Source organism: Neolamprologus multifasciatus, chromosome 4 (assembly GCF_963576455.1).
Source record: "Neolamprologus multifasciatus chromosome 4, fNeoMul1.2, whole genome shotgun sequence".
NCBI classification, from domain to species: Eukaryota; Metazoa; Chordata; class Actinopteri; order Cichliformes; family Cichlidae; genus Neolamprologus; species Neolamprologus multifasciatus.
Window position 1 is genome coordinate 30667590 of NC_140442.1, and position 24958 is coordinate 30692547.

Consider the following 24958-nt stretch of genomic DNA (forward strand, 5'->3'; position numbering starts at 1 on the left):
TAAGTTCTAGCAAGTCTTTAAGTGATGATTTCATGAGAAGAGGCCTGCAGACTGTCAAAGGTCATACAATCGCACCATCCTGTCAGGCTGAGCATCCTCCACACAGCAATGCATTTCAGCTCCATCACCAGAGCCCGTAACGAAACACTGACGCTCACCCATCATCTGCTAACACCTCCACGTTTATCTCCAATCAGCCAAAAGTTTGATATATCGCTGGATAACGTAACAAAAGAACCTCACGGTGGAGCATGACTGCGTTTGGCATCGCTGTCAAGATATATTTGCATCCATCACCACCTGCACAAACTTAGTGTAGCAGGAGGAGATAACTGACACTTGAATGTATTTTCCAGTGTGTCTGCTTTTCAGTGGGAATTAAGGTTTTCTGGGTGACCTTGCCAAAATGCAAATAAACCACCATTCAAATGTCAGTGAAATTTGACTACAAGGAGTTTTAAGTCATTTTCTCTTCGCTATGCTGTTTGCCTTTCACTTGCTGAAGAAGTAGAAGAAAAAAAACATTTTTCAGGAAGAAAACTGCGGATTTTCTAAAGTCCCAGATTTTAAAAGGGGAGGGGGGCAACCCCGTGTTTTCCATTTGCATGTCTGCACTATCTGCTGCTCCACACCTCGCCTATATTGTGTAATCTTCATGTTGCTGTGTTGGAAGAACCTATATGGTTATTTAGGTCTATCGAAGCGGCATAAACCCATCATGGAAAGTGTCTCAGGGTTAATCTTCTTACCCGGAAATTAAATTAGGGCCACATGCGCGTGGCCTTTAGCTTTAATTATTAGCCTATTATCAATTAGCAGTCGGAGGTGACGGGATTTACTCAGTGATATTATTATTAATAATAATAATAATAATAATAATAATAATAATAATTAAAAGAAAATATGAATACGAAATACATGCTCTGCTTCAAACGTACCAGTTCGCGCCGTTTCACCTCAACTAACCGTCCGCTTAAAAGAAAAAAACCGCTGCTGTGACCAAACAAATGCCTGTTAAAGGGACAAACTATCCCTCAGTTTCATAAACACACCGATATCCACCCAGTGAAAGGCAGGGCTTATTTTCTCTGGCTCAAAACCGCCCAGGCCCCAATAATAAGAGCCAAAACAATTAAAGCTGCGCCATCACTTTCTTCTTCTTCTGCTACCACTTATTTTTTCTTCTTCTTCCACTTATTTTTTCTTCTTCTTCTTCTCCGCCATAAAAGGGAACTTAAAATACAAATGTTTAAATAAATAAATAAAACAGGGCCGATATCGTTGACGGACCCTGGCAGGAAAAACATGTAAATTAAAAAAAATAGAAAATCTGGAGACGGCCTGGCACATCCCCCGCAAGCTACACATTTGTGCTACACCGTTACTGAAACCCCGACGTCAATTAATACAGAGAGAGGAGACCCTGAAACACCCGGATATGTATTTCAAATGTAGCCTGTCACGCAGATGCAGTGCCAGCGTGGCTCTGAATGACCCGGGACGGTTCAGCATATGGGATTCAGTTCAGGTTTCGCGACATTAACGCATTTCCCCCCTTAAATCTTTAAATTTGCCTTTTTCCCTCCCCCAGTTATCGTATATAAAAATAAACACTTGGCCCACTCAGAGTCGATAACCCCAAATTAAATCAATTTGTATTTATAAATCAGAGATCACAGTTTCAATCGCAAAGGTTTCGGCTTTTTATTCAAACTGAAATATATATTTTTTTTAAAAATAGTCAAATCGTCCAGATTAAGCCACAGCTGAATGCTGCCTATGACAAGACAAAAGAAATGATTTTTAAGTCCTTTATTTTTCCAATTCTCCGCACGTCTGACAGAGACTGAGAGGAGTTGGCTGCCAACTTCAGATTAACTCTTTCAGCGAGGACAGAAAAGGCTCTTAACTGTGAAAAACATCCCAGAGTTGGATTCATTAGTGCTCCTTTGCATTTTAAGCTCCGTTTGAATAAACAATGGAGGAGTCCATCATTTTAAGATAATTGATATCTTATTATATTTTTTCATTCATTAATAATTAAAACATTATTGACAAAAACATACTAAATATAATATCACTATTCTATTTAATTTAGTCGAATCGAATCTAAAAATAAATTAGTTTTGCTTTTTTTGCTTTTTGGCATTTTTCAGTCACGTCAGCACCTCAATACATAATTTCTGAGTATTTGTGTCTTTGTATGTGGTTGCCATAAAAAAGGATAAATCAAGACTCAATCAAGCAAGAAGCTGAAGGCCGTCTCGCGTATTCACAATTCTTTTTTTCCTGTCCTTAAACAAAAACAGGTTGAATGCATGCAATTAAAAGTAACACAGAGATTAGAAGTGTCAGTTTGTGATTTTAGCCATCCAACTTTTCCAAGAAACGATGGCGGTGAAAGTGAGCTTTTGCTCTAAAGTCCAGATCCTTCAGCCAAATAATCAAAACTCTGGCACAATGAAATGCTTTTCTTTTTTTCTTTTCTTTTGCATTTTTTTTGTTATGATAAATCCCTGGCTTGAATTTTGTTTAACAAACAAAGTGTTTGCCATGCCCAGAATACGAGAATGACTTGTCTACATCAGGTAACTTTCACACAAGACCCACAAAACCCATGATAGTAAAACTCTTTCTGAACCCAGCAGCAGGTCCTCCCATCATGTGGCACCTGACCTCGCGGAGGCCTCGCTGCATCTCATTAGGCCAATTAAGCCAGTAGTGTGCACAACCCGAGGGCCTTCCAGCTGCCTGGCCCCTTCATTAAGAGGAAGCTCTGGGCTGGCGGGGCTCGGCTGCATCCTCTCCTGACCACCTGAGTGTCCCTGACCCGGACGAAGCCTGACACCGGTTCCCCCGCTGACCCCTGGCTGACAGAGAGCCAGGGTGTGAGGAAGGTGTTGGAGGAGAAAAGGGTTAGGAGGGACGCAGAGGAGAGTCAGTCATTTATTTTAGAGTGCAAAAATGTTCGAGGCCTGTGAGAGTGAGGATGAGGCAGTCAGGTGTACATTTGGAGAAGGAGGAAAGCACTTGGAGAACTCTAGCTGCATTTTAAAATTTCACAGATTGGTGCTAAAGTGTGAAGAAACTGTTTCCCCTGATGCCACAAAGTACGCCATCCTTTGGTTGATGGTCTGTAATGAATCGGCCCACTGCATGACCCTCTGCTGTTATCACCCACGGTAACCACTCCTGGCTCAGGCTAACATTAAAAAAAAAGGGGGGGGGGGGGGGGGGGGAAGGGGTATCTCGGAGCACCCTTTACTCTGTTTCTAAGCAAGCGAGTGATGCGTAGACATCCATGGAGCTCACGCCGTGCATTGGTTGCACTTATCTGAGTTTACAAACCAGCACGTTACTATGTGTGAAAAATCTGCAAGCAATTTGTGGCGGCTGCGTGCTAACGTGCCCGGGGTGGGGCGGGGTGAGGTGGGAGAGGGGCTGAAGAGAAGAAGAGGCACGCACGGCACATTCCAGTCCCCACAAAGAGCTGCGCTCACCCGGCTTGCACTCCAAAATGGTCCTGGGCCATTTGGAGCGTTGGCGTTAACATGAGCACTCAACTTTAAGTGAAAGTGCGCAGCGCAGACTGAATGTGAATACACACGAAGAGCACAACTGAACACACCTCATCTGTAAGTGTTGAAGCTGATGACTTGAGGCTATTTTGTTTTGAGGATTCTCAGCAGAGAGTTTATAAAACAATATTTGTTCCCGCTCGAGGTGGTATGACACAAGTAGAGGCGTGCAGATGTACTTGGATGAAGACGTCAGTATCGATGAGCGAGGACAGAGGAGTGGGGTAATGCACAGCTGCAACATACGTGCATGTCGCATCGGCCTGCTCGGTAACATGCGGATTGTGGCGATGTCGCACTCTGGACTCACCTTTGACACCATGACATCTCTGCAGCCTGGAGCTCCACGCATGCATTAATGCACATGCAATCGCATGCTCCAAAACCCTTTCCCCTGCCTAGAAAGAATGCTGGGTGAAGAAACCGCCCTGCATCTCACTAACACGTGTGCGTGAGTGACTAACCATGCCGGGACAGGCCGACTCAGCACCACCACTACAGCCATGACTGAGTGTTTTCTCACTGTGCGAGCCAACAGACTACTGCTGCTCACACTGCAGCCAGTGACGGTGATACTACTGACCAGACTAAGACATTATGCCTTCTTTTTGTTGTTTTTGCCTCACCTCTTGTTAAAAAAAAGAGAAAAAAAACACCACCAACTAATTCTCACAATTTCCCCAAGATCCAAATAAAAAAGCTGCCAAAGTGGCTGCTAGTGGAGACAAACTTACAAACCACAGCCAGCTTTTAGCAGCATTTGGCTGGTGGCGAGTGTTAATTTCCTACCCTGGTAAAAACCAGCTCAGTAATCGGTAAACACGTTGTGCCTGGCCTGCAACAAAGAAATGCATTTAACAAATTCATTCTCTTTGATCCCACATTCCTATTTTGGTTTGATGGAAAGTGATACATGTTTGATGAGCAGGCTAGAAGTGAGATATCATGTCATTCAAACAGTCTATAAGCAGCCAGGCGCTCGTCGCCATCGCCATACATCACATCTATCTTTGATCTAAACAGTCTGGTTGACACACATCACAGAGAATTACAAGCAGAGCGATTTATCAATAGGCTTAAAGCGGAGCGATGTTACACCATAACCCCTCTCATGAAAAAATCCCTTTTAGTATTTGGAATTAAAATTTCAACACTGCCCGAAATGAAAAGGATCTTCAGGTTCATGTGTTAACTTGCCGCTTAGCAAAGCTGTAGGGCTTTACTCCTCTTTTCAAAGACATGAGTGTGAAATGCCAAAGTCAGCCTTTCACACACTGCTGGGAGAAGAAAGTGAGCTGAAACAACACGATTGTGTTTTCAAACCGAGGCGTTGCTGATTGTTGCCCGTTTGAAGGTAAACTCGTCGCGCTCTCGCACTGCAGGAGAATTAAAACATCATCTGAATTTTCTGAAGCCGACACCGCGATTTCTGGTGTTTGCGATGGTCGGAAAATGCTCCTAAAGTTTGGAGTCCCGCCCTCCCTACACCAGGTGCACAATGTTTGGGTTCGCGTGGATTTACAAGCATGCACAAGGGCTGATTACGCCTTCGGCTGGTGTCAGATTTTTATCATGTACCATATTAGTCCATTATAATTCTGATTCTGTAAAATAACCTGCTTTTACAGCTGTGCCACCCCTAAATAGCTTTACAGGATAATTTCATAATTTTAAGTCTGCTTTAAACCAACAATGAAATAAATATATGGAACAGGGTTTGAGGCCTTTAACATTTCCTTTGTTAATGGCAGCTATTAAGAGACTTTATTCCCATATTCTGTCAAATGATGGGGGAACACAGCCTCCTAAAAGCTTTATTACATAATTATAGAAAATAAATTAAAAGTCATGTAATTAAAATCTTGTTATTATCATCAATATTTACTAATGACAAGAACTCTAACTTAACTTTTACATGTTGTATTATTAACGCTGAAACAGAACCAGTGTGACCTGTAAAGGTGAAGCTGAATAAGTATTGTTGTAGTAATTACATGAACTGTATACGTGTTTATATACTGACACTGTATTATTGTTGTGCATGTGTATAAATAACTGGTCAGTGTGCAGCTACATGTGTACTGTCTGGAAATGAAGGCTTATAATGTAAAGCTTCATTTTTACAAGTTTTATTTGAAACAAGGGGAATTTTTTTTTTTTAATTTTCTTGTGTACCGAGAGTGTGGGAGACTCATGTCACACTGTTCTATGCAGAAACTGACCAGGATAGTAGAAGAAGTAATTGTAACTGGCTTGCTATTAAAATATGTTTATATTTAGTAAACTTTTTATTTATATTTGGAGAACACAGAGTAAAATTACAGACAAAATTAGGTTTTTTTTTTAATGGTGAAGAACTGTTAAATGGAGCCAGTTATTCCTCTTTGTAATCTAGTGGTGTAAAATTGTGTAAGTAACATGCAGTGGAAATACAAATATCTCTAGATTTGGCAAAGATTTGGCCATTAGGTAACACAACACACCTCAAACAGTTACATTAAGTAACAGAAATCTGTTCTAAAATATGAAACTATGTTTCCACACAAAGCACACAGTAAAATGTATTTGTTTGAATTGTATCAATTTTCTGCTGCTTTAACACATGGATACTTTGTAAATATTCTTTTTTAACACTCTATAAATCGATGTAGTGGTTGTGGAGTTATTTGCATGTTGCTTACATTTTACAAAGAAATATTTTTCACAATGAAATATAATATAATTTAGATCTTTTTTAACATAAAGACATTCATTTGTAATTAACTATGATTTTACTTGTAAAGGGACGTTTTTATTTGTCGCACGATGTTTTTTCTTCAGCTTGTTATGGCTGTGCCCCCTCACCAAAGAGACTATTCTTGTGCATCTTTCTGTCTACAAGTTCAGCCTCGTGGAAATGCTGAGCTCTCTGCTCGTCGCACAGTGTATGTTTGGAATAATTTACTTTGCACTAAAACATCTTAACGCTGACCATACGTCTACACTTCACACCAACATTAACAAATTTCCTCCGATTTTTCTGACAAAATGAAAGCCAAACTTCTCGTTGACTGTCTTTGATCAAAGCGTAAATTTAAGGAAAAATCTATTTACTCACGTAGACAGTAACCTCCCATGACTAGTGCTAATTAGCTCCCACAGATGCCTAATGAAAAGGCTTATTGAGGTTTATGGTCACAGTGAGTTTGCAGGCATCACACTCTTAGCGGTCATAATGACCGCAGGCTGTGCGCGATGTGGAGAAAGCTCAGACTCCATACACATCACTTATGGAACTCAGGGATAGCAATAACATGCTTGCACTACATAGTTGTCCCTTTCACTTCGTGCTGCCTTCAGATCGCCAGAACCACAGACGGCGTGAAGGGAGCAGCAGTGTTGTGGCTCTGAGAAGCAGAAGGTAAGAGACGTACACACACAGACAGGCAGAAGCCGCTGCCTGCCTCCCTGCAGTTGTCTTCCGGTCTGTATTTATCTTCGAAATCACATCTGAATATGGCATCGAGTTAAATCAACACTGTCGTTAACCTTAGCGGGAGGCTTGCGGATAAAGAGCCGAGGCTTGATAAAACAGACAGGTCAGAAACTTTCCCAAACTGCCTGATGATTGCACACAATCTAAACTCTGAGACATATGTGGAGTGACAATCGCAGAGCAGGCCAAGACAGAAAAACTCCCTCCTGAATAAAGGCTCCAGGAAAGTAAAGCCCACTACTAATGCAGTGTTGAACGCTTTGCAATCAGACAAATAAAGGGGCAATCTAGCACACAATCAAACCAGAGATTTAGCCTGCTCTCCTGCCAACAGCTAGGGACCTCCTCTTTCTGAACAAGGGATGCACTATTGACTACAACCCCCCCTTCTCTTTCTCTCTCTCTCTCTCTCCAGTCTTCCCTCTCTGCCAGTCTGAAAGGCGTGATGCCAACCTTTTCCACCATTGGGCATGATGCCCTGCCCTTTATGCAAATGCTTTGCTGCCATCCCTAACTCACAACCCCCACTGTCTCACCCACCACGTCTGTGTGCACCCCCCCAAAGCCTCCTGTCTATATATTCTTTATTATCTTTAACTTGTAATAATCCGAATCGCCGAGCTTGAGCCTCAACCGTAAGTTAATAATTAAACCCTGATAATCTGAGGTCCTGCATGTGTGGATCCCAGACGCAGAGTAAAGCTCACTGCAGAGCTTGTAGGCCCGTACTTTGCTTTGTGCCCTCTGTGGACAAAAAGCACCAACCGGGGGCGAATATTTGACAGAGGTGTGGTTGTTTGTGTCTGCACGAGCCCTGATAAAGGAGGACATCTCCTGGCTAAAAGAACACAATAAATACAAAGAGCAGGAGGGCAAAAGAAATAAGAAATTAGAATGAAAGAATAGGGGATCTATTTCCAGCAATTAGTCGCCACTTTTCGCATTTCCATTCATTAAAAGGTTTGTGGAGACGTACTCAGCGAGGGCTGCGCAGTATATCCAGCAGGGTCACACTGAAAAGATCGAGTTGGGTTCACATTTAAAAAGAAGCAGAAAAAACATTTCAGGGTCTGCTCAGTGAGCGATAAAGAAAGGGTTAAATATGTGACTGAGGAGAAGGTCAATCATGGCTGCCACTGACAGGGCAGTTTCACAAGTTGGCATAGAGGCTATATAAACCGCAAAGGTTAATAGATTAGTTGGAAAGATGCATAGACTGAAAAAAGGAGCATAAAAGGACAGCCGTGGGTTTAATAAAGCGGGCTGGAGCCACGATCACGCTGTTAAAGCAGAGCTTCCGTTTGTGCCGTAGGGTGAGTGTCGAGAGGCGCACAAACAGGGCGCAGGGTCCACACAGGCTGGACCGATTCAAGCCCACACACACCACAGGAAAGGAGCTGGGACCTAAGACAAACACTGCACGGCCAGACACACACATGCATGTATACACAAACATTACTGTCTCCTTACACGCCCTGAGAATAGGACATGCGGTCTGTTGAGCTTGTTATTCTAAGCATGCTCCATCATACAGTAAATAAAACCATTTAATGAAAAAAATGCAAATCAATGCCGGTCAATAGTCGACATTTTTCATGATGCTCTTGTAAGTGTGCAGGTCTCCCCTGCGAGAGAAATCTCCATCTCAGTAAAAATTTTCCTTTTTCCATATAAACAAACAAAGACGTCTAAACCCCGACAGTCTAAACCAACAACGCAGCACCGCAACAATCTCCAAATATAAACTTAGAAGCCTTATTTCCCAAGCCTCAACACAATGGCTTTTCTAATCTTCCTGAGAGAGAAGCGACAAATAAACAAAACCCAAACAGGTTGGTTGAGGGAGAATTAAGGTTTTAACACCCTTTCCTTTTCTTAGTGAACGCCACGACACACACACACCAACACAAATGCCCATTTTCCTTCTTGCTCTGCGGACTTCCTCGTCTGAAGCTGCTGTAATAAAGTTTTAAAGAAGCCTAATGTGGTGCCAATAAGTGACGGTGGGCAGTGATGAAAGACGAGCGATTAGGGAGGGTGAGAAAGACAAAACAAAGGATAGATGTGGAACAAGAAAGGCGAGGTTTGTGCCAATATTTAAGGTTACTCCCCACAAATGACTCTGACAACAAACAGCGATGAACGCACCATCAATAATAATGAAGCTAAGCTTCTTTCTGTGTTTGGCAAGGGTGTAGTAACCTAAACAAAGCTGTGAGGGACAGTTTATATACAGATACTACATATGATATTGTGGTATTACACAGCTGGAATAATATAAATATGCATGTAGAAAAACCTCTACATTAATAAACATTAAAAAGGGAATATCTCAGCTATTTCTTTGAGATATATACTCCTCAATATATATCAACTGACAACTTGTGTTTGGGTGTATGAGGTGTATCTGTTTTAAATGTCAACATGTTTACATGGTTTAAAGGTGCATCCTTCACTTCTGTATCGTGCAAAAGTAGCTTTCTGGATTTTAGCATGAAAAGAAAAATCAGCACTGACATAAAACAGGGTTTGACTTTGTGTTTGTGGGATTTTCTTTTTCATATCACTGTTTTATATGGTTACGTGTTGGGATCTTAGCTGATTTTAGTCATTTCTATCACTGAGAGCATTTCAAAGTAAACCACTGGACATGTTTGACGTTGGGTCAAAGCTACATCATTAATAAACAACATTTCCTGCTAATGAATTTTTCATTGGGCTCGTCAGCGATGGCCCGAACCCTGTTTTAGAGCATAGCAAAAATAAAAAAAATAAAAAAATATCAAAATGTAATTTTTTATGCAAGTCAGTTACAATTATTATTATTTTTTCTTTGATTCCCAACAATCATGGGAACAAATTAAGAGAAAAAAAACCTGTTCTGATGTGGTTAGGGTCATCTTCCACCTCGCAGGGCTAACACAAACTCTTTATTATCAGAATGATGTCATTAACTGTTACAGCGACACAAAAAAAACACATATCAAAAGAAATATCGGGGCGCATTAGCGAACCATTAGCTTCTTTCAGGCTGAATCCAATCGCCGTGAAAAATAGAAAGTGTTTGTGTGAGCCTGTGCATGTGTGGCTGGACGGAGGGAGGGAAATGAATGAGGCCTTTTCTTACAGCAGGGCCCAGATCAGAGCTCCTAACTATGGGATTTGGTGCTGTTGCCTTTCTCCCCCTGGAGAGAGTAATTAGGTTAGTGAGGACAACTGCCGCATTGTTTTAACAGAGAAGGGATTGTGCAGGCCAAAGTCCCACCAGCAGCATGCTTCCCTCACAACAAAAATGCCAAATGGATTCTGCGGCGCTCCACGCACATATATACACAGCAAAACTTTTTTTGGGGGGGGCTTCCTGCGTTAAGTTTTGTATTTTTATGCGGCGCCGTGTGTATACGATGAAATGTCAAATACGGTCCAGCAGTGTCAAATATCCTCTCCTGTTGTTGCACTTGTGGCATTCGGGACTCTTTAGAGTAACTGTGTCTACTCTCTCCTGTATCCAGAGGCTTGGCAACACAAAGCACTCCTAACTAGTATAATATGGTTATGATGCATTTGCATTCCTTCCAATCCCCTAGGAAACACAATACGCCTGTATCGTCTGTTTTAATCACGGTCTGCTTCCAAGGAAAGTAAAAGGAGAATACAAACAGCCACAGCTATAAAGAGGCTTTCTCAAATATACTTCAAGTCCGTTTAAATACATCCTCCGCTGATTGATAGAGAGTAAATCAAACAAATCATGCTGGTAGAAAAAAAAATAAAAGGATGTGGAATGCTCCCCAGTCTACTGTATTTACAATACACAGACTATGGCCTCTTTCATTCGCGCCCGTTTCCCCCTCTTTTCTCTTTGTGCTGAATTTCTTTCTATAATCTTTCTAAAATGAAAAAGGAAAACAGCTCTGCTGTTGTTGTACTCCTCTATGCTATTCTCAAGACCATCAGCTCTTCCAAGACAGAAGGAAAAAAAAAAAAGGCGCCATAATATGCACCTCTGCATCCCCGCCCACACCATCCCTATTCACTTTCATCATAAATCTCCACAGCCTGGCGGCAATATCCAGTCAATTTGTGGTCCCCATATGAGAGCTAACTCTGGCTTGATATATTTGTGTTCAGGTGTGCAGATGGAAGTGGGGGGAAAAATAACACCAATGATATAAAATGTGTTTGTGAACTGATACGCGAGTCCAGCAGACCGCTCTATAAGGCCTGTGAGAGTCTTTTCTCCACCGCAGCTTTCCACAGGTGGCGGTGATGATTGCACTTTATTCCAGATGATGACTGTAATGAGGCCGGCTTTGAGTTTCACTGGGCTTTTCTCGAGATGCAGAGGGACTGACAGAAGCTTGACACGTTAGACAGCCGAATGCTATCAGGACATTTCGCTCCTTGTCCCCTCCAAACGCCTCCTTTAGAGATAATACCCAGACCAGAGTGACGTCTTAATAAAGGGAAGGCAGTGGGATGAATGCACCATGGAAGCTGTCATGATGAGCATTAGACGAGCGGGGAACGTCCCTGAACTCGCAGAGTAAAGTTAAATCTGGCCCATCTGTGTTTTATATTTTAGCAGTGACATGAAATCCTCATCCTGCGCTGAATTTTCCAGTCAAATATACAACTTTCCATGTAACACACACTAATCCTGAAGCTATTTCTCTGAGCCTAAACAGAGCAGAAAGTTTATATCTGAATTCCCTCCCCGAGTACGCTGCAGCTGGAGTAGGGATGGTAGTTACCGGCTGCCCGAGCCAAAAGTAGAAGCCGCAGAGTTGTGTTTGAATCTAACCCTGAGCCCTCCTTGGCCTCGGTCTCCTCTACTCAACTTTACTCTACTCCCCACTTATTTCAACAAGGCTCTATTTGACTCTACTGTACTCGGCTCCACTGTCAAGGGGGTCTGAAACAGCCTTGGGCCTGCAGCGCCGGCCAGCAAACACAAGTTACAAGAAGCATAGAGCGTGCACTCATACCCGACACATACACAGACACTTCCACACAAACAGAGTCAGTTAATAACACACAAACTCCCGCCCTGCAGCTCCGTTTGCTCACAGCTGCCAGGCCTCCTCAGAGTTCATCTGAGGTAAAGATATGTTATATTATGCAACCGGGTATAGATTTTCCACCCTTGGCCCCAAGCCAGCTTCCTGCTCTGAAGAGCAAGCTCTAGCGCTCTGTTCCCTAGGGTGACAGCTATTCCTTGCTGGACGGGGTGGCCGAGTTAGATGCACAGACAAAAAGAGAGGGAAGGTAGCAGGAAGACATGAAGGGGAGCGAGTGAGTAAGAAAGAAAGCAAGAAAAGAAAGAAAGAACGTAGAGAGGCACGCAGCCTTGCCAGCCCCAGATATCTTCTGCAGCTTTTTGTCTATATCTTAAAATGCTCATTCCCCCCTCTACACTGTCTTTTCCCCGCCTCTTGAAATCAGGTCACAACTGTTTTCATTACTGTTTGACTTGCGGGTTCATAAGCCTCCAAGCGTCAACGTTCCTCCACCCACCCCCAAGACAGGAAAAGATTTTCCCTCCAACATTAACCCAATAAATGCCTCGTAAGCCCAGTCACAATCTTTAAGCCATGTTCCTGGAAGAGAAAAAAGTACATCTGAAATGTTGATGTAACGTTAAAGCCCGGGACTTAATCAGTGTTGGGCTCGCAGTCTAAGGAGTTCCTGCATGGTCTATGGATCAGCATAGCCCTCGATCACTTCCCTGCCTACAGCATGAGGTAATCCAGTGTGATTGTAAAGCCTCGGGAAATATGAGGTAAAATCAACGAGCCAATCAGCGCCCCATTATCCCTCCTCTACTCAAAGGGGAACTAAAGAAGTGGTGAAAAGATGATTAATGCCATGACATCATAACCACGTGATGTCATTCCATCCCAGACACCGCCACCGCTTCCTAATTAACTGATGAAGTCTTTGTATCCAAATTATCCAAATGATTATTACCTCTCCAGGCTCTACCAGGTGCGCAGAGATGTCTCTTTAGCCTAGTGATACAAGGATGGGTAGAACACACACACACTGAAGATTAACAGTGAAAAATGTGTTTTGGTGCCTTCCCGTATATATGGTAGAGTGCCCCAGGGGGTGTTTCTGCTATTGCCAGAAGGTACGTGGAAAGAATTTAGAAACGCTCAATTAATTTGAAGCAATAGAAATGCTGTTTATATCAATTTACTGAGTTAGCTGTGACTATGTGTGACTCTTGACAATGCATTAGAGCAATGGGTGTGAGAGAGAATTTTAAACAATTAGTTAAACATAATGAAAACTTAACCTTTAGCTAAAATAATGTGTAGAGGGTTGAAACAGAAAACTAAAAATAATTTTAAAATATTTTTAAATAGCTTAACAGATGAAAAAAATAGCAGCTGTAATGGGTAAATACTCAGGTGTAGCGACAGACAGCTCAGCTAACTGAACGTTGTTGCTAAAGGAGCTAAAACTGTTAGCTTAAAAGCAAATGCTAACTGAGTGACATCTGAATACGAGTTTTTAATATTTCATATGTTAATGTTAATAAAGTCTTTTCAATGTTCGATTCTCCAGACCAAAGCTCTTTGATGTTTTATTTAGTAGCAGTAAACAACAATTAGCTAAAACCATTAGAAAAATGACTGCACTTGTTAGCTAAAGCGTATAAGCTAGCCAAAAATAAACTGGATAAATTAGCCAAAAAAGATGGATTATGACTGATATTTTGCTTCTTTATCAAAATTAAAGCAGTAACATCCCCTTTTATAAAATCAGCAGTATTAAATGTTTCTAAATAAACATGTCTAGGCTGGGGGGCAGTATCACTAAAAGGGTACTGGAGTTCATTTCACAGGACTGTGTGACTACTTTTAAATACTGTGGTTAATTAAATACAGTAAACAGTCTACTGCAACAACAGAGGCGTGATCGGTGGGATTTTTTCTGAAAGAATGCACACCTGTGTCTTGTGTAATTAAGTATGTGCAGGTGCTTCAGGCTTGAAGCCCAGCAAAACATAGCGTATATAGCCGACATTAGGACTGAATTTGCAGAAATGCTGTACTGTACGTGTAGACGTTTGTTTCTGAACAAGCAGAAGCCTTTGTGGCTTTTATCTTATTTACAAGATGATAACGCATAAGTGTGTGCCACATTTGTATGAAAGCCTTCATCTGCCAGCTTCGTTTATTTCTTTAGTTTTTGAATATTAGTGTCTGAGAGACTGGGTGAGATAGAAAGTCAGCCCGTGGAGGTCTGTGAAGAGAGACTGCAGTCAGACACGGCGGGGGAGAACGGTGCTCAGATTTCATCCAGATTAATCTGGAAGCTTTGTAATGAGGGGTCCACTGTATATATTTAGCCAGAGCAGTGAGATGTAGGTCAGACAGACAGGCAGGACAGGCCAAACAACATGCCCAGATTGCCCACACTGAAGTGACCTTGAGTGGGCTGTCAATGATCCGCAAAACAAATCTCTATCTATTCCTGTTGACTTGTGACAGACTGATCCAGCGGCTGTTTCGCCCCACTCGCGGGTTTTGGCCTTTCGTTTCTATTTTGTGGGGCACAAAAGAACTTCAATATCACTCGGCTTGTCTTTTCACGGAAATGCTGTTGATTAAAGAGAAAGAGCAGAGAATGAATTACTGTCAACGTTCGCGCCGTGTGTTGATACTGGCAGTCGTTCAAATTTACTCAACACAAGAACAAAGCACGCTTAGAAACGTTTCTGAGTTGGCCGTCGGTGGCTCTAAACACGAGACAAAACTAACTAAACACTGAGAAATGTACAACATTTTTCATTTCACAATCCGCATCACGACTTTATTGACTAAAACCTTTTATAGCAGTGACAGTTTTGTCTACTGGACTTCTTTTGTTGCTTCGACATAAACATGTCACGCACTGTTGTCAAACTGATATGCAATTATGAACTAACAACGGAGCGATAGCAGCAAATAAATACACTAAAGCTGCTATGCAAATTAAAATTATGCCTCAGTTCTTCATGAGAGTTCAGATCTTGATCCTTTTCAAGCCGTTAGAGGTCCAAGGTTTGAACATCTGCTCTTCCTGAGGCCAAAAAACAGTTGCGCCTCATATTGGGCTTTATTGGAATAAAGAGGTTGGCTCTGCTGAATATTTTCCTCACATCAAGTAAAATTTTAATCAAATGCTTGACAATTTAATTAGCACTCTGTTTTTGCAATTTTTTTTGCTCTACCCCCAAAAAATTAGCTTTTTTTCAAATAGAGACCACCGACCGTGGTTCAGGGAAGCACATCTGTAACCGCAAGGTCGCCGGTTCGATCCCCGGGCTCTCTGTCCTGGTCGTTGTGTCCTTGGGCAACACACTTTACCTACTGCCTACTGATGTTGGCCAGAGGGGCCGATGGCGCGATATGGCAGCCTCGCTTCTGTCAGTCTGCCCCAGCTGTGGCTACAACCGTAGCTGCCTCCACCAGTGTGTGAGAGTGAATGAATAGTGTAATTGTAAAGCGCTTTGGGTGCCTTGAAAAGCGCTATATAAATGCAATCCATTATTATTATTATTTCTTTTACTGACAAATCTGTCAAAGGTGGCACGGATGTTTCAAAACCTAAACTAAGGTACCACATTCATCTTTGAAATATTGATTCTACCAATGAGTGAAACAGGTAGAGACAGCCATCTAGCATCACAAGCAACATGTTCTACTTTTGGCACAATATGCATCCCTGCGTGTACAACACCGCAGCTCGAATGGATGCTAACTCTGGGTTAATATGCAACTCAATGGATTAAGGGTTACTGATAATCCTGGTTGGGGGATATTTGGTGTTTGCTACTTTTCCAATTCAAAGATTTTATATTCGTAGCGCACCGACGATCCAGTTGGGCCAATCTACAGCTCAGGACGAGGACAATGAGATGAACTTGAGGAATTATGTGAATGATGCGTTTGTGTCAACTCAGCCTGCCACGCCCTTATCAAACAGACATTTTTGGTGTGTGTGCCACCACAAACACCTTTCCCTCAACTGCCTTGTGTTCCAAACATCCACATAATGGCAGCACTCTTATGTAGATTTATGACTCAAAATCAAGGGAAAGAACACGCTGTACCGATGTGTTAAGCTATGACAAAGCTCTTAGATATTCACCAATGCATGTCAGCTTTGAGCTCTCGGTTCATATTCTGGTAAAGGAACACTTTGTCTCGGTGGTTTTCCCTTCTCTCTGCTCACATTGTACACTAAGTATTTTGTGTTCCTCTGTATATTCTAGCTCAATTATGTAATTTAGCACCCGTGTGTGTGTGTGTTCAGTAGCCATGGCAACGGCACAACATATCGGCGACCACAGAACCGCACTGGGGCCGCCGGCACTGCCAGGGTTGTGCCAGAGACTAATCCATGCCAGAGGTGACATGAGCGAAGGAAAAGTGAGGCGGGTGGAGACAACATGACACACGCATGCAAAAATCACACAAACATACAGCCATGTGTGCGCGCAGACACACCAGCATATTCCTCGCCCCTCTCACTCCTCGCCTTCCTTTTAAAACACGAGCGCACACACTGGATATCCTCCCATTCTTCTTGGCTGGAGCCTCCCATGGCAATAGCAGTAGGAATCCATTCTCCACGGATGCTGGGACAGCTGTGCTGATATTGAATGAGACGCAGTTGCTTCTGCCTCTCTCTGCATGCAGCTCGAGATAAAAACTACATGCTACTTAATTCAAATCTATATTCCCTGCTGCCAAAAATGCACCCGACTCATCTTGTCTTTGTCTCTGCCACCACAGAGAGCTCTGATTTTCTTTGCAAAAACCGACAGTAAATGTCTGCACGCTGACGCACGGTGGCCCTCAGTCACATTTCTGACTGACAAAAATCACAGAAACCTTCATAAACCTCTAAGTCATGCGCTTTCAATGCAAATATTCCATGTCACGCTTTAAGCTCTCATTTGGAGTTTTACAACGTCTTATCAGAGTGACCTGCTTGTTTGAGGCCTGAGGTGATATTTGTGTGTGTGTGTGTAATATTTAGCCTTTTAGCCGTTGTGGGTTCGAGGCGGATGGGCCTGTAACTGACTGTGTGTTATAAATGGAACACAGTGTCCCAGGCAGTCTGACATTATGACCTCCTGGTATCCCATGAAGAGGGGGAAAGGGTCCAGCTTTGCCTGTACAGCACAAAACAACCAGCACAGCCAGTCCAGCACTCCAGTTACACATGTGCGCACACAACCAGCAGACGAGCGAGCACAGTAGATCAGCCCTACCTGTCAATCAAACGAGCTATGAGTTCATTTTTTCTGACTGGTGGCCAGAAGCAGAGTGCTTTACTGGCCGCTGTGTCTCTTTTCCACACTTCTTCCTCTATAGCTTTACTGGATTACACTGTGTGTGTGTGTGTGTGTGTGTAGAATCAAAGCAATTAAGCTGTAAAACTGATCACATGACAATAACATGATTTAAATATGCCCACCTGAGTAATTTAAGACCAATCCTTAACTGACTTTTAAAGGATGGGAGCAATACAGTGTGGCTGGAAAAGGGCGCCCAGTGGTGACAACTCACGGGGCTAACTGGTGTAAAGACATTCAGACTGGTGTTAACCAAAACGTTCAGGTGAACAATGGGCTGTCCCGCGTGGACGCTTGGTTACACGCTGTTCATTAGGTTTCTGAAAAATCCAACATTTTCCTGTTTATTCAGACCAGCCTTCCATCGGATTTTAATCCTCTGAACAGCTGTTCCAACTCATTTTCCAGACCATGGGAAGAGACAGAGAGACAGCCTGGATGTGTAGGGAGTGGATGAAGTGGGTGGGGGTAGGACAGGGGGGGTGGGGGTCACCAAATTTGTGTGAACTTAAAGTTAATGCGTTAAAGTCCAGATATTGATTACATTTGTTTATCAGATGTTCACATAAAATAAACAAGCTCACGTCCCTCCCCCCCCCCCCCAAGAAATACTCTGTTGTCACTGAAAACGCGTCTCTCTGATAACGCGAGATACCGATTGGCGGTGACGTAAGAAAATATAATACATCCTCTTGGAGAAATATAGCGCTGATAGGGGAAACTGTGGCGTTTCAGGCCGGGAGGACAAACTAATAAGTCACGGAGCCTGACATCGTGGATCTCAGAGCAGAGGCGACTTATGGCTAATAAGAAAATAGATCCGCAGGAAAATAAAGTTCTTTAAAGTCACGGAAAACGACCTTTCCTCGCGGATTGTTACAAGTATTATTTGGAAAGTAGCGCCGATATAATCTGGTTTCACCGCCGCGGTCATTTATTCATAGTGTTGGACCTGCGGTCAGTTTTTGATCATTACCCGTTTTTCTTTAACTAAATATATATATAAATAAATAAAAACACTAACAAAATAAAAGCATATAATGTGAAAATATTTCTGGCTAAGTGTGTGCCAAACAACATCAGCGCGCTCCTGCAATAAATCCAGCTACAGGTCAGAGTGAGAGGCCCTACGTGAGGAGGAGGAGAAAAAAGTGCTTTTGTTTTGTTTCTTTTTCCAAGATTAAAAAAAAGGAAAGGAAAAAAGAAAGAGAAGACACAAACACCTAATGCTGAATAAAAAGGGACTAAACAGGACTTACCACTAAGGCATTGTTTAGAAGGTGAGTAGGGTAATACTTTAGTGTTGAGAGGGTGTTAAGAGGCGAGGAGAGCAGGGGTCAGCGTCCAGGCGTGCAGAGGGTGGGGAGGGAGGGGAGGGCAGAGGGAAGGAATAAGTTAAAACGTCGCACCAGTGAAAACAGTCTGAGATGACAACATTACGAGCTGCATAAATGATTTGAACACATTAAGAAAAGCATTGAATACCACCCCCATCCCCCTCCTCCCCAAAATGTTTGTTTTTTAAGATTTGCGTCACTGTGGCCTTCTGGGAACTTACAACTTTGGGGAAAAGCAAGAGCGAGAGAAGGAGGGAAAAAGTGAAAATGCATTATGTAAAAAAACAACAACAACACGATTATGTCGACGCATAATCTGAGCAGCACTCCCAAGTATAGTTGTGCAAAAAGAACCGTAACCCAATTCTTACTAATAGAAGATTAAAATATAAATAAATATGCATTGAAAGGACATCCTGAAACGCGGTGGGAGTCACGCAGCCAACACTCCTCTCCTCTCGGGGCTCTCTCGGTAATCTGCCTCCATCACGCAGTCTCCGTCACATCCCAGCACGCAGTTAATAATTCATTCGATTGTTTACATGTGTTGCCATATCCGAGGTCCAAGCTCGATTTCTTAATTATTAACAGCAATTAAATAAACAAAATGTGCCTTTCTGTCTGCAGACGGAGCTGCAAGGGAATGTGAATGTGTGTGTTTGTGTGAGAGAGAAAGTGCGTGTGTGTGAAAAGAGAGGAGGTTGTTTGCACGGAGAGGGAAGTTGTTTTTGCGCACACATAAGGCTACTAATTATTAAAAAATGACAAGAAATACGACATGAGCTTCTATCCCTTTTCATGCCCAGTCAAAGACATACTGTAAGTTCCCATCATGTGCACCATGTGTGCTACATTAGCCTGTGTGAGCTTCTGCTGCCACTTAGTTTGAATTAGGGGGAAATTTATGTTGGTAAATAAAAGCTTCTTTTGTTTAGGGATTATCTGTGACTGTGCAATATTTTTTATGTTGCAGATAAAGTCATCTGCAGAGTTAAAAGATTATATATATATATATAAAATTTAGTCAGTACTATTACAGCTTCACCATCCAAGTCCTGAAGTCAGCACCCTAAGTAGCCTTTAATAGCTTCTTCAATAAAACGAAGAATTAAATGAGAAAATAATAAACTCTTGCCTCTCTGGGCTCTACGGGCATCATGATCGGGGAGACTAATGATTTAAATGGAAACCAGACATGACTTGTGTCCGCGTGGGACGAACCCAGAAACATCCTCTCGGCCCGTCTGGTAGCAGAGTCTCATAATGTGAGGAAAACACTTTTTCTTTCTTTCTTTCTTTCTTTTTAATAAAACCACTGTAAAAATCAGGAATGAATTACACGTAAAACAGCAGCCCTGGCGGTCCACTGTCAGCCGAAACCAATGAGGGATAAACAAGTTTGTCCTGTTTGTCAACTGTTTAACACGGGGGAGGCCAGTGAAGGAAATACCTGCAATAACAACAACAATATAATAATAAAAATAAAAAACAAACAAACAAAAAACCTTCTTGATGTTGAAATGAAAACTTGAAGAACGCCATGTCAGAACGGAGACTTTGGGTTTTATTTGGCTTTGCGAAATACGCTCTGGTGAGAGAAATAATGACAGTTTAACATGGCTGAGGTTAGAAAAGATACAGATTAACTGCATGGAGAGAGAAGCTTCAGGAACAGTCTGAAATGTGACATTTATCTCCAGCCAAGCATGAAGCTGAACTTGCACCGCTTTGGAAACTGTAGTTTAGGGAAAGATTTGGCGTGTTAGCACACGTGACGTGTCAGCTAAATTAATATGAATAAAGATGATTTTTTTTTTTACATGTATTACAAATAAACTGGAGGAAAAGTGCATGAAATACAATCTGCTAAAAGTAGTATGCTGATATCATTTCACTGAACGGATATAAAAGATGTGCTCTCTCTCTCTCTCTCTCACACACACACACACACACACACGCACACACACACACACACACACAGATTTAAATAAAGTTTAAATCGCTACTTAATCATCACTCTGAGATATCCCCTCACACTGATCGCGTCATCAGGTCTACAATAGCAGCAAAGCAACGATCACAATTGCTCGAATTAAATATGACGTGTGCATTTTGCAGATGCAGGAAACTGCATCCCTCAATATTTCTGAGCCGAAACAAAAGCAAAGTGCTAAAAAAGTGAAGTCACTGCCTGGACTTTATTTCACTGAATTCCCTGCAACACGAGGAAGCGCCACACAGCTGTCTATACGTTCAAGGTCATAAAGAAAAAGAAGCGCGTGCAAATACGCGTTTGAAATCGATCCTGTCACGTGTTGCGTTCAAGTGAAAAAGAGAAAAGCAGCAGAGCAAGAAAGAAAGAAACACTATTTCTAAAGGCGCACGAGGACGTATACTGACCAATTATAATTACGCGCGCGCGCATACACGCGCACACACACTCCGTCTCTCTATTCCTCTCAAACACACACACACACACACACACACACTTCAGGCTCCACTCTCTCGTCTCTCCCGGTCTCAGTCCCACATGAAAACAGCCCTAAAGGCGGCGGTGTGCGCCCCTGCTCACACCCCTCTCACCGGCCAAAAAAAAAAAAACCCTCCCTGCGTTTCTCGCCACTTTAGAAAAATCTTATCAACAGTCAAATTAAACTCCGTCCACGCTCCGTCTATTCCACCGCGCTGCTATCTCCTCCTCTCACGGGCTCCCTCCTTCTTTTTTGTTTTAAAAAACACAAATACATTTCGAGAGAAGCGCCATTTTCTCTCCCAAAAAAAGAAGAAGAAGAAGAAAAAACCATGTGCGATGGAAACGCACGAGAAAAAGCTCCGCGCGACCGAGCGCGCCGCGAAACGAGCCGCCGGGAGAGCTGAGTGGAAGTTTGAGTGGAAGAAAGACGCTCGACACAACCACGAAGCACACGAGGAAAAGGCAGAGCGGCACCGCACTGAATGCACGTATATATAAGTATATATACATAAACGAGAAAACCCGGCGTCCCCACTGTAAGCTACCCACACAATGAAACAAGAGAAGACAGTTTACCTGTGTCAGGCAGTACGGGGAGTACATGGTGGTTTTTAGAAAGGAGACTTGGAGAGCTTATTTAAGTTGGATGGAAGCTCGGTTTGGTGCTGCATTGCAATCGCTCGCCGTCCTGTTTGTCTCACTCCATGCTGCTGCAGCTTACAGTAACCCCGCCTAGAAAGTGAAAGCTCGCACAAACTTTCAGGGAAAAAACTTTGTCTCCCTCCCCTCTCCTCTGCTCTGCTCGCCTCTTCGCAGGACTTTTATCGCTCTCCTCTTCTATCCTACTGAAAGCCCCCCCCCCCCCCCACTCTTTCTATTTTTCACGCAGATTGAAGTTCTTCTTAGCAAAATGTTCGCATTTTGCCACAGCATGAACTTTGCTGTTGGGGACTGTGACTCCGCTGTGCACACGCTTCCCTGCGTCTTTAGGTTCGCGATACTGTGCTTTAGAGCTGCGTTTACTGACCCGTGCATTCCATGTTGAGAGCATGCAAATAATTACCAGAGGGCAGATGAGCCGGTCAGTTACACCGACTTGAGAAGGAAACACGTAAATGCATCACCAGAGTAGATGAAAGTATATAATTTGAGGAATATTGTGAGAGCACCTCTGATTTCACTGACTTTTTGAATATGCGGTGGCCGAGCATGCATTCAGTTAAAACCTCTTAACATAATTCTGCTGAATTCCTGATCACAGGAATTCTCTCATGCATAAGTTTACATTTAAATTAATTTACAGGCATTCAAATCGATGCGTCATCTCATTGCTGCTGTTCAGTTAAGTCTATTTATTTACTGAACCAGAGTTGACCCAGTCTGAAAAAGCCACAACTGTAGCTTGAAAAACCAGTGAAGTGAGTCCAAGCCAAACAGTTACTGTAGCGTTCACTATGAAGTAGAAAACAGCGAAGACAGACGTATAATCACAGTCTGTGAGCGCTATCAAAATACTTCACTGGGGTGTGTGAGGAAACACACACACACACACACATGAACGGTAGTGAGGGGAACACATATCACATAAAAATCATAAAATAACATTTCTTGGAGCAGGGCCCGAGTGTGGTACAGTGGGAATTTGGGTGGGAGTGAAGTCATTGTGGAAGAAGTGGAGCTGAAATTTTAGGCCTGACGTTAGAGTCCCGCAGATTTACGAGGCCTACTGCTCGTGCATTTTTTATTAAATCCTGCAAGCCTCTGCAGGCGAAACAAAGAGATCTGGGCTCTGTGTGGCCAATTACTGCACGCGGCCAGATACTCGAGCCAGAGGCGCAGGCGGGGAGGGAGAAAGTGTGTGGTCAGGAGCGCATGTAACGCCACAAAACTGTAACCTCTCGCCCTCGCCGTCGCACAAGGTTAGAACGCCAGCATTCCTTTTCTGTGAATATGATACATGACTAATGTGAGCCACACAGACACGCCCTACAACACATTCACACACAACTTTTGGTTTCCCTTTGGGCAGGTGTATCAACTTCATAACCTGCCTGCAACATGCGAGGAAATCTCTTTGTTTCCAGCTCGCTTTTGTAGCCGAGCGCAAAAGGTTACAGCCTCTGCTCTCCGTCCTTTATGGAGCCGGCATGCACGCTCCGCACGCAAACACTCCTCTGCCGTGGCTCCTTAAACGAGCCACACATTTAGTGGTCTGTGTGAGTAAATCTCTCATTAAGTAACACATGGTAGAGCCATATGCTATGGTTGGTGGGTCTGCCGCGGCTCTGCTTTTTCACACGCTTCGCATATACATATTTACCACTGTTCCAGAGTGGCCAGCGCTGTTAGTGACTTCACCCACCAGCTTGGTGCTGTTGTGCAGTCGCACCAGAACTGAGGATTTTATTAGGAAAGTGTCACAGAAGTGAGCAGTAACGATCTCGCAGCCGCTGTGGCCGTGCATCGCGGGGAGGCTTTAGGCTGTGGGTGTGCAAAACAGGTCGTATGAGGATGAAAGTAACCACAAATTTGACGGAGACCCGTGCGCACAGTATTCCAGCCGGTGTTGATACCACAACTGTCTATAGGTGGCAACACGGCGGAGCGGAGATAAGTCAGTGTGGTTGCAATGTCTGGCAGAGCAGATGTCATCTCTAGCAGCGCGTCGTTTACATACACTGCACATGCGAGGCTTTGCTTGAAGTAGTTGTTCCCGACCAGGTGGAATCGCCTGTAAACACATCCGTCTCACCAAAGTCAGCCTCTAATTTAAAAGATGTCTCCTTTAATTAATTAAAAAAACAAAAACACGAGCAGTGCATGAATACACTTTCTAGCTATTTTTATTTTCTGTTTGTCGTGTTTCACGCACAGACATGTAAATAGTTTAAACAAAATATCAAAATTTGGGGGGATTTAAAAATCTTTTCATTGGCTGTTAGTCACATTGGAGAAACATCACTTCTGGTCGATTTTAGAAAAATTCAGACATGTTATATTGCCAACATATTATAAAAAGACAAAATATTACAAGTTTCCTTTGCTTTATAAGTATGGAGTAAGCCAGCTCCAGGGAGTAAATTTAAGGTGGCTGCAATTATCTGTTTGAACTGTGAACCAGGAATTGAGCACACGACCCGACACACGCGAGTCCTTAATTTTAAGCTTAACACAGTTAGTTCATCTTAGTTTGGCTTCACATGAAAACCACTCATAAAATGTGGATTATTAAAAGGCTGCTATATATGTTTACAAGGTTTACACATGTTATTAACCACAAAACTGTGTTTATGTCACATTCTAGCGGCTCATGCAAATAGAGTAATGCAGCTTTAATTAACATGAGTGACAACCATGATCACTGTTGCTAGCTAAACTTTGAAGATGACCCACTGTGTCTTGCTTATTTTCTGTCATTTGCACTGCGTTGCTACTAGAGGTGGGAATCACCACACATCCCACGATACGATATTATCACAATACTTAACGCACGATACGATATTATTGTAATTTTTTAAAAATATTATAGCGATATTCAGATTCTGTACATAAAGGTAAACTTTATCAATATTCATTTTCTCTAATATCAAAGTCTCACACTCAGTCTTTCTCTCATTTCAGTTTTATTGTTGACAAACTGAACGGTTTGTATTACAGTCTAGTCCAACTTAACTGAATCAACCATCTGGTACAATTATAGCTATTCTGAACTATGCAGTTTATGAAAACTATGCAGCC

At 42.7% G+C, this 24958-nt stretch overlaps 1 protein-coding gene and 1 long non-coding RNA gene across 9 annotated transcripts in view; one reads left to right on the forward strand and one right to left on the reverse strand.

The window, feature by feature from the left end:
• The window catches only part of nfixb (nuclear factor I/Xb), a 139335-nt gene that overhangs the window by 102173 nt on the left and 12204 nt on the right, over positions 1–24958 (reverse strand). For 3 of the 8 annotated variants that reach the window (XM_085157058.1, XM_085157057.1, XM_085157069.1), the window contains one exon: positions 18670–18705. The exons of 2 other annotated variants lie outside the window; for them this stretch is intronic. In XM_085157058.1, coding sequence (XP_085013184.1) covers positions 18670–18705 — 36 coding nt within the window. 3 more of the 8 variants (XM_085157061.1, XM_085157064.1, XM_085157070.1) reach the window with 3 other exon arrangements.
• LOC146520819 (uncharacterized) overlaps positions 1–24958 on the forward strand; it is a 447384-nt gene that overhangs the window by 22687 nt on the left and 399739 nt on the right. The gene's annotated exons all lie outside the window — the stretch shown is intronic.